Source organism: Sebastes fasciatus, chromosome 3 (genome assembly GCF_043250625.1).
Source record: "Sebastes fasciatus isolate fSebFas1 chromosome 3, fSebFas1.pri, whole genome shotgun sequence".
Taxonomy (NCBI): domain Eukaryota; kingdom Metazoa; phylum Chordata; class Actinopteri; order Perciformes; family Sebastidae; genus Sebastes; species Sebastes fasciatus.
Window position 1 is genome coordinate 35,988,896 of NC_133797.1, and position 9,240 is coordinate 35,998,135.

Below are 9,240 nucleotides of genomic sequence, written 5' to 3' on the forward strand. Positions count from 1 at the left end.
GGGAGGAGTTTATTGTTTACACAGCTAAGGATACATTTAAGAGTTCTCAACCATGTTTTCATACAGCAATGCATTTTTAACTACTGTATATAATTCATTAAATGGAGCATATTTAGAGATCCAGTCACTGACAGAGGGACGCAAAGAAGGGAGGTGCTCATGTGTTTATTGGCGAGGCTTTACTGGATTATAAAAAATGAACAGGGTTGGGGTGCTGTGTGGGGTGTGGTGCAGATTTATCTCCAATTATATGACATTGTAATAATGCTGCGTTCACAGTCCGCCAATATACTGTATATTCAAAACCATTCCCACAGAAGGAAAGAAAACATACAAATATGAACCAAAACATAAAATAATGCACTATGTTGTTGTTTCACTGCAGATTGTGGATCATCTCCTCCTTGGCAATGAGATGCGTTGTCTTGTTGACCAGAGACATGAGGGAGTTGAGTTTGTGCGACCAGTCGTTGAGCAGGTCGTTGGGGTCTTTGGGCCTCTGAAAGTTGATGATGCCAGCCAGCCGGTCGACCTTGGCGTAGATGGTTTTGTTTACAACTAGGCTGGAGAGGAACTCCTCGGATTCCTGAGGAAAGATTTGAGCAGATAGACGTCATGTGATACATTCTCCCTCTTATTGATGTATATTGTTAAGTATTGTAGATTTTTGTTGCTTTCTTAATCTTCTTCTTTAAAGGGTAACTGTGGTATTTTTCAACCTGGACCCCATTTTCCCTTGTCTCTGTGTCTAACTGACTAATAGTAATAACATTTCTGAAATTGGTCCAGTATTGAGAGAGAACGCTGTAGACCGAAGCTGCTCACAGGCTGCAATATGGTGCTATTGGGGCAAGCTGGCACCGTCATTTACGTCCACTAAAAGTGCTTGTTTTTGCCATGACAGGCTCTGATTGTTATTATAGATGTCTGACATTATGGAAATAGTCTCACTCAAGGAGAAATCTGAAATCTTGTGACGTGTTGTCGGAAGACAGCGGTGGAATAGTGGAATACATCCATGGTGCGTGCCAGTCGGGAATAGTTTGTTGTTTTGGAGAACAGAAAGCGTAGCTTAGTGTTATCTAAATAATTTTCAATGTCATGACTGAATATATAAATGATTTCGACAATGTGGATGAGGCCCACAATTATTTGAGCCAGAGTATACGGATATTCAGATTTCACAAGACTTCTCCCTGAGCAGGACTTGGACACAATAACAGACCAGACCAAGCAAAAGGTAAGAAAAAGGTTTTATTTCTCTCTAGGGTCCTTTCCATAATGTTGTCAGACACTTATAATAACAATCTGAGTCTGTCAGTGGCAAAAACAAGCACTTTTAGAAAATGTAATGTTACGTTGACGCTGCTCACTTGCCCTCGCAGCTTGTTTCCTGACTGCCGGTTAAGTGGACCAATTTCAAAAATTGTTGTCCCCAATAGTCACTCAGACACAAAAACGTGGGTAAATAGTGTCCAGGTTGAAAAGTTACCCTTTAATACTCTAAGCTGCTTTAACAGTAAAATATCCCACCAGGATACATTTAAGTATTCTATCCCCCTTTAAAAATGTTCTTCTGCGAGACCAAATCCTGATAACTAGTTTCTTTACTATCTAAAAGTAACTACTAACTGCAGGTCATATTGGCTGAATTAAAGACGGCTAATTAGTAAAAAATGTTGCTTACGTCAATAGAGAGGTCAAGGAGTCCAGCCATCCTCTTCATTGTGATTCTGGTGTAATATTTGGCCATTATTCTGATGTTCTGGGGAAAAGAAAGAATTTCATGAATATACATATCTGTAGCAGGATATGATAATTACTTCAGGTTAGAACAGAGGTGCTTTCAGGTCACATCAACACTTAAGTTACAGCTGAAAAAAATTATTCATGAGTGAAGTCCAACCATCCATCCATTCATTCATAATCCAATTTGAGGCACATAACGGTCTGCCAGTTTAGCCACTGAATCTGCACAGAGCTTAAATATCACATCCATCATTTCCACGTTTTGCTTGGATTGCACTTGCTGCTGCTGCTCTCTGGTCATTTTACCCCATTTAGATTCATATCTACTTACTTGAATTGATCTTTTGTGTTTTAAAAATAGCATTTTGAGCTTGAAAACCTTCACTGTATGGTCTTTGCATATGGCAACATCTGCAGATGATATGTTGGACATGTCAAAAATGTAGCAGTAATTTATTTTTATTTGAATACCTTTAATCAAGGAAGGTTTAAATAAGGCGGTTCTACTTTGACTGTCAATGTGAATGTAGTTTCAAGATTTGTATGTCTCACTTTTCACTATAAATGCTCATCACTCTAACTCACAATATCCCCACATTTTTGCCTGGCCAAATAAAAAAAAAAAATACTGTTTCATAACATCTAGTGCAGCTTCCATGGAAAATATGTGTCACAACAAGATGCTTCTTTATTATTAATTCTTGGTTTGAATGTGCCAGCCTAGTTTGGGACAGCAAGGCCGTTGAGATGCTCTTAGAAAATAGATTTGATTAGATGTCTCCCTGCTGCCAAGCATCAACAAATTCTCATTAAATGCATCAGTTCCTACACCTGACTGTGGGACTTACATGCTCCACCACTCTGTTCTTCAGGTCCTTCCACCTTTTCTCCCCCTCTTCTGAACAAGAGAAGACGTCTGTGGCAGGGCTGTCGGTTGAGCCCTCTCTCAGCTCCTTCCCATAATCCTCCACCAGGGCGGCCCAGCGCATCAGCTCCATGGTGGTGAACTGTTTCAGCAGGTCCCTAGGAATGACGGAGGGATATAGTGAAATGTATATAGTGAAATAGAGTGTATGCACGTGATGTCAGTATACGTGATCATTCCCATCATTGGGAAAAAAAACATTAAAAACTATGCTTAAATGACAAAGAGGTGTTGTACAAGACACCAAACACCGATTCACACAAAATTGGGCACAGGCAGTCTCGCTGCATGTGTTGTATACAGTATATGTATCAGGAAATTAATTTCCTGGCACACATTTCAACATCTGCCGACACGGACTGACTGGTATGTTGTACAGTTGATTGTTGATCAGATAGCCTTCACTTTTTAAAGATTCATGTTTGTTTTTTTCCTGGTATCACACCTCTGCCCATTCAGAGTAGCAAAATGCTGTCACGTAAAAAAGTGCTGTAATTGCATATTACAGAAAAAGAAGAAATTCAGGAGCGATTGTTGCATTTATGGTGAAGCCAACCTGGCAGAGGAACACAAAGTATGTCTTACTTGTATTTAGGGATTTCTTCCAGTTTCTTGTCCGTATCGATTCTGTGCACGAGGTCTGACTGTTCGTTGTCGTAAGGGGCGAGAATCACGTACAGCACCACACTCTTCAGGGCCTGCAATACAAATGCATTCATGGCTTTACTAGCAACACCCAAATGGCAACAAGCAAAGTGAAGTTTTGAAACAGATATATAGTGTTATGGTATTATTGCAAACTATGCTGCAATCGTCATTATTCATAGAAAAGAGCACTGATCAAAAGGATGTTCACATCCTGGGAATGTGCTCATAGTAGTGTCCAGATGAAAAATCCCATCATGGGCATTGTTTGTGCTAAAGTCTAGATTTCAGTACTAATACTAAAGGAGAACCTCGCCCTTACTCAACAGTGTTTACTAGGGCTGTACCGAATGTCATTTTCTTTTTTTACATTTAAAGCTTTTATTGCGATTTTTGAATGAAGCATTGAATGCCTGTCGTCATATTTTATGATGTCATCACCCTAAAAACGGGAAAGAATATGATTTTGTGTTATTGTAGTTATATAAATGTAATTTATAGTGCCGTTCGATTACTGCAAGACTGACCCGTTAATACAGTTTTTTTGACCGCAGTGAAAATGTTGTTTTTGAAAGGCTAAACGCCGACAAATTTGGATTGAAGCAGAATATTTAATTAGATAAAAACATGCTTTGAGTTTTGGAAATCTTTTTCAATAAATTTAGACTGACACAATTACACAGAGACGAGGACTGAGTGCCGCATCGCTCGCTCGGTTTGTCAGAGAGGGAAGGGAAGGTGGATAACTGCACGCAATGTTTCTGCAAGTTATAAATAATAATTTGAAGGTCAACGTTATGAATGAAGCTTCGAACTATTTGGTACAGCCCTAGTGTTTACGTTCATAAAGTCGGGGTTGGTACAGCAATCTGTTGTGTTTCTAAACATATTCTTTCGTCTGCCACCATGGTACTGTGCTCCAGTAGTGGAGCAGGACAGAAAACTAGTACAGTAGCATAATTCCTATTGTGTAACTATTTATCAAAAAAGGGATGTCCGCAGTGAAATTGAAACACCAGTAAAACAGTCACACTCTCTCATTAACTAAATTCATATGTTTAAAACGATGTAATAATATGCTGTGGTCTTGAGAGAACGCCCATGTACCTGTTGCCACTTGCTGCTGTCCTCCAAGATGCAGGGGGTGTCGTAAATGGCCCGGTAGTGTTTGCAGATAGACAGGTAGGAGCCCTCGTGCTGGTCTACCTGAATCATCAGGTTGTAGTACTTCAGCTTGGCCTCCTGGGTTGTTCATTGGACAAAAGGGAAAAGTTAGTGTCCAGTTCAGATTCACAAAAATGACACAAAATCTTCTAAAACAGTGTTGTAAAAGCGAACACACAGGCCCTTCACTAAATACTTTTCATCATCGGTGGTTGTCAAGCCAACGAGACATTGCAGTATTTTGTTCATGCTCAATTACTGGTCTCTTTCTCTTACCTCGTTGCCGTCCTCTTGGAAGAATTTGGTGTTTATCTTCTTGCTGATGATATGGCAGCGAATGTAATCCTTGACAGCAACGCAAAGCCTCATCTGTTCCAAGATGAACTCCACTTTCTCCTTTTTCTCCATGGAGCCATATGTCTCCACCTGAGCCGGAAAAAAAACATATTCTAAGCACTTTCCAAACAGCAGGCCATGAAACTTCCCATTCACTCATTTTTTGTATTTTTCCCCTACAGAAATGTGGTGACTAAAATATCCCCATATTCTTTCAAACCTCTTAAAACATAGATGTGTCCCCATTTTTCTTTTTTTAACTGCACAGATTTTTCTTCATCCTAAAAAGAAGAAAATAAAGGCCATCAGTCTCTCACCTGCAGTTCTTGAAGAATGGCAGCTGCCTCTTTGACCTCTCCGAGCTGCTCCTTGATATTGGCCAAGGTCTTCGTCAGCCTGGCACGCTCAATCTCTACATAGATCTGCGAGGAAGACAAGTTTAGTGTATTAGTGAGGAGGAGCGGGCTTATGTCTTGAGTGAAATGGTCATGTCACCCTTTATATACCTGACAAACATTTGCATCCGCCCCTCAGAGGAAGAGAACTTTCCATATAAATCAGACCCTCAAAAAGTAAATGCCATCGTTTCCTCACACTGAAGAGTGCCTCAGATAAACAAACAAACTACACCTCTAGGCTGGTATGCCTGATAATACAGAAGCTCCCCCCATCTGGCACAGAGTACTTCATTTGACAGATGCTTAAATCTACAGAACTTGCCTTTTGTCTCTAGCATACAGCTTTGTTTTAACACATAAACACATCCCAGACCTTGCCAGCAGTCACGGTGCGAAGTGTGTCGATGAGTCTCAGCTTGATGGGCTGATCAGTCACAGCATCCACATACTTGTAACATTCTTGCACCATCTTGGCAACAGCCTGATAAAACAAAGAGCAAAACAAAAATAGATTCAGTCCTCATTAGAGCTTGACAAAGAATGGCTGCAAGGTATTAAGTAAATCAAGTTTGTTAGAAGCCCTTTAAATGTAGTTACTTGTCTAATTTCTGCTCCCGGGTGCTTTACAAAAAACTTTTATTTGCCATTCAGGGGAGATTATTTCAAAACAAGAATCCAAGTCTTCAAAATATATGACAGTGTGAATATTGCAGAGTGTATAAGCTGTGCTATCAATATCTTGACTACAAACAACAGTGTTTGTTATTGGGTCATTTGATTAGTCAGTAGTGTGGCTTGCAAGATTACTTTTGGGGGTACAAGAGCATTTATTTTCAAACAGTTTGAACACAACTGGTAGAAAAGAGCCATCAGGGGAAAAAGAGGTATCTGACCTGTTTCAACTGACTCCTCCTTTTGGTGAGCAACATGATGTTTTCATTCAGGGCATCCCAGTCCTTGGCTTCATAACACATCTGGACCACAGCCACAAGGATTCTGGAGGTGGACACCATGTCTGATGCCTGAGCAGAGGGTTGAAGGCAGATAAGCAAAACAAGGACTAAAATAGACACAAATTAATTAATTATTTATTTCATTAACACAACTTCTCTGTAAAACATCCCCCATTTGTCCATTTTTTTTTTTATGCTGAGGACCCACCCAAGTTAATTTATCCAGGGAAATACAACTTATGTAGGTTGCTACTGAATACCATGCTTCAGGGTTTCAGGAAACTTGTTATCCAGGACATTTTGGTTAATTTGGTAAATCTTTTCATGGCAGGAAAGCATAAATTCCATGTTTTCCATGATAAGCTAGAACCCTTTCTAGCCGACTGTTACTGCTCTTGGTGACCCTCGTTTTCCTAAGTTAAGACCATTTACACAGCTTAGATCAGTTCTAGCAGAAACCACAGTTTAAGATCTGTTCTGAATTGGACATTTTCTGATCTAAATATATAACGTCATTGTATTTATGACATTCACATTTGTGTCTCGACCTCCCAGATGTTGGACCTCTCTCACAGTGGAATGAAAGGAAAGTAAAAAATGATTGATCATCTGTTATCCTGGAAAGACCACATTGAATTTGTCTGTAAAAAGACAAAACAAAGAATTTACTTTCTCCGCCGCCTCAGGTCTTTTGGGGCGAGTAAACAAATTCTTCTATTGTTTTTTACTTCTGTGATTATGAGTGTCCTGCAGTATTGTTATACTACATGGTACAAGAATTTGTCAACTACTTTAAAGTCAAAACTGCTCCAACAAATGAAAATCTGCTCAAAGATTGTTGGTCAACCCCTTGAGAAACTCTATGAATCAGCCTATCATAATAACATCTTAAGGCTGGCTAACAACATCGTCTCTAACCCCAATCATGTTTTGAACATTGAATATCAACTGTTACCATCGAATCGGAGATACAGGGTTCCACGATTTAATAAGGTTAGACTGAAGCACTCTTTTTTGCATCAGTCAATCCTTAAACTGAATATGGAGCCTAATCCCAGATCAAATGTGCGTTAAAGGGCCCTGAATATTGTCTTCTGTGATTGTAATGTTTAAATGTTTGTATCCTTGTTTATTGTCTTTGTCCTTTCTGTGATGTTGCAAACGGAGCTGCTGTTATGCAAAACAAATTTCAGACCTGTCTGACAATAAAGTATAAAGTAAAGTAAAGTATAAAGTAAGTAAACAAGTTGTACCAGCTAACACTGTACAGAACCACTTACCGTTCTGGTTTGCTTCTCCAATGACAACAAGTTCTCAATGGCCTCCTGCAGTTTGCCCTCCTGCAACAGAAAAACACACAATGGCTTAGAGTTAATATTACTTAAGAGTACAAATGTAAATGTCTGATTCAGACTTTCCCTGGCTAGCCAGTTAGCTTCAGATGTTGCCAATGACTAGACTGCTAACACTACTAGCATGCTAGCGAGCCTAATAACAAACACACACGTGTATGTGACAATAAAAGTATAACTAAAATGCGTGAACATTAAAAACACACCAACGTTTATGAGTACTATTCGCTCAGTGTATTGGTTATAGGAGGTTTCCGTGTGGCGCTAGTTAGCTTGTATGCTAACAGTGCTGCAGCATGACTCAGCCGGCTCTCTGGCCTCTTTCTCACTCACTTTAGCCATCTTCTCGCTCTCCGGGATCCGCGAGTCTACAGTTGAACTGTAGTCGACCTCCATCTTCACGATCTTCCCATCAGATCGTTCAGGCCGTTCCTCGGACATGTTTACGGTGTTCATTTCGAGATCGTGTAGCTACGGTGCGTTTCTTCTTTTCTTACGACCAGAACTCAGCCGAGCACTATTGTGGTTGTCAAATGACGATGCGGGTTGTTGACCAATCAGAGGAGAGGAGAGCTAACTGTTGTCCGCGGCGCGTGATGGACCCAGTGAGGACCCCGCAGTCAGTCTCAGTCAGTCAGGCGTTGTAAAAGCATACCTTTATGCCAGTGATGGGAATTGCGTCTCTTTTTAGTGAGCCAGATCATTTGGCTCAGCTCATCAAGAAGAGCCGGCTCCCAAACGGCTCTTCGTTTTACCACTTCTGCCTTTTATAATTCAGCCATATTTAGCTTTTTTTTTTTTTTTTTTTTAAACAGAGTTTATTTATACATTTTGCTAATACAACTCTTACAATCCATTGCACAAACATGTTTGGACTGGTATATATCCCACCCACCCCCCACCCATGACAATACCCGGAGGGCACTCAGAAAAAATAAATAAAAATATATATATATATATATATAAAGTGTACAAGAATGAATATAAATACATAGATAAATAAATAAAAATAAATAAATAAATAATAATAATAATAATAAATAAACATAAATCATGATAAATTGATAGAGGTCTAGGACATTACACCCTGTCATTTAGGGCACTTTTCCTTTGAAATGTTCCTGGTCAAATATCCATATACATATATATACACATACATATACATACACAGCTTTAGCTGTTTTGACCTATGATTCGTATGCGTGCACATATATCACTTAAATTATTCAATATAATTATACTAAACCTTATTATTTCCAGAATACCGTAATTTTGCATGCTGCTAAAATTGCTGAATTTTCTTTTATGTTGTCTTTCTTTTTATGGAATGTTTTTTTTTTTTTTTTTAATACTCGGGAATGTCCTATGTGTGGGTTCAAGGGAAAAGCACATGGAATGATAATTTTTACTGCTATTTTAACTGTTCCAACATCATCTAGATGGAGAGTTTCATGATGTGCACACAATTTGTTTTTACTCCTATTGATGTGCTCTGAGAGTGCTGACTTGTTTTTATTTTTTTTTATATTATTATCCACTATGAATGTTAATATTATTATAATCAACATCAGCGGAGGTGATATGGATGCCATTAGCCTCTTTGTTTGACAGGTGTTTCACTGGTGAATTGCATATAATGGGACAGAAACCTACCAGCCCCTCCTGACCAGGAAGAGGAGAAAGAAGGAGAGCTTGATAGTAGCGGCTGATTGGCTGCA

At 39.3% G+C, this 9,240-nt stretch overlaps 1 protein-coding gene across 1 annotated transcript in view; it reads right to left on the reverse strand.

Annotated features, from left to right (window-relative positions):
• The window catches only part of psmd12 (proteasome 26S subunit, non-ATPase 12), an 8,132-nt gene extending 10 nt beyond the window's left edge, over positions 1-8,122 (reverse strand). The window contains exons 1-11 of the mRNA XM_074630642.1: positions 7,856-8,122; positions 7,451-7,510; positions 6,111-6,239; positions 5,591-5,698; positions 5,137-5,241; positions 4,760-4,909; positions 4,427-4,561; positions 3,260-3,372; positions 2,598-2,772; positions 1,688-1,765; positions 1-586 (exon numbers count right to left, since the gene is read on the reverse strand). The exon at positions 1-586 is cut by the window's left edge and continues 10 nt beyond it. Coding sequence (XP_074486743.1) covers positions 377-586; positions 1,688-1,765; positions 2,598-2,772; positions 3,260-3,372; positions 4,427-4,561; positions 4,760-4,909; positions 5,137-5,241; positions 5,591-5,698; positions 6,111-6,239; positions 7,451-7,510; positions 7,856-7,978 — 1,386 coding nt within the window. The 5' untranslated portion in view covers positions 7,979-8,122 and the 3' untranslated portion in view covers positions 1-376. The remainder of the gene's footprint in view (positions 587-1,687; positions 1,766-2,597; positions 2,773-3,259; positions 3,373-4,426; positions 4,562-4,759; positions 4,910-5,136; positions 5,242-5,590; positions 5,699-6,110; positions 6,240-7,450; positions 7,511-7,855) is intronic.
• Positions 8,123-9,240: the final 1,118 nt, after the last annotated feature.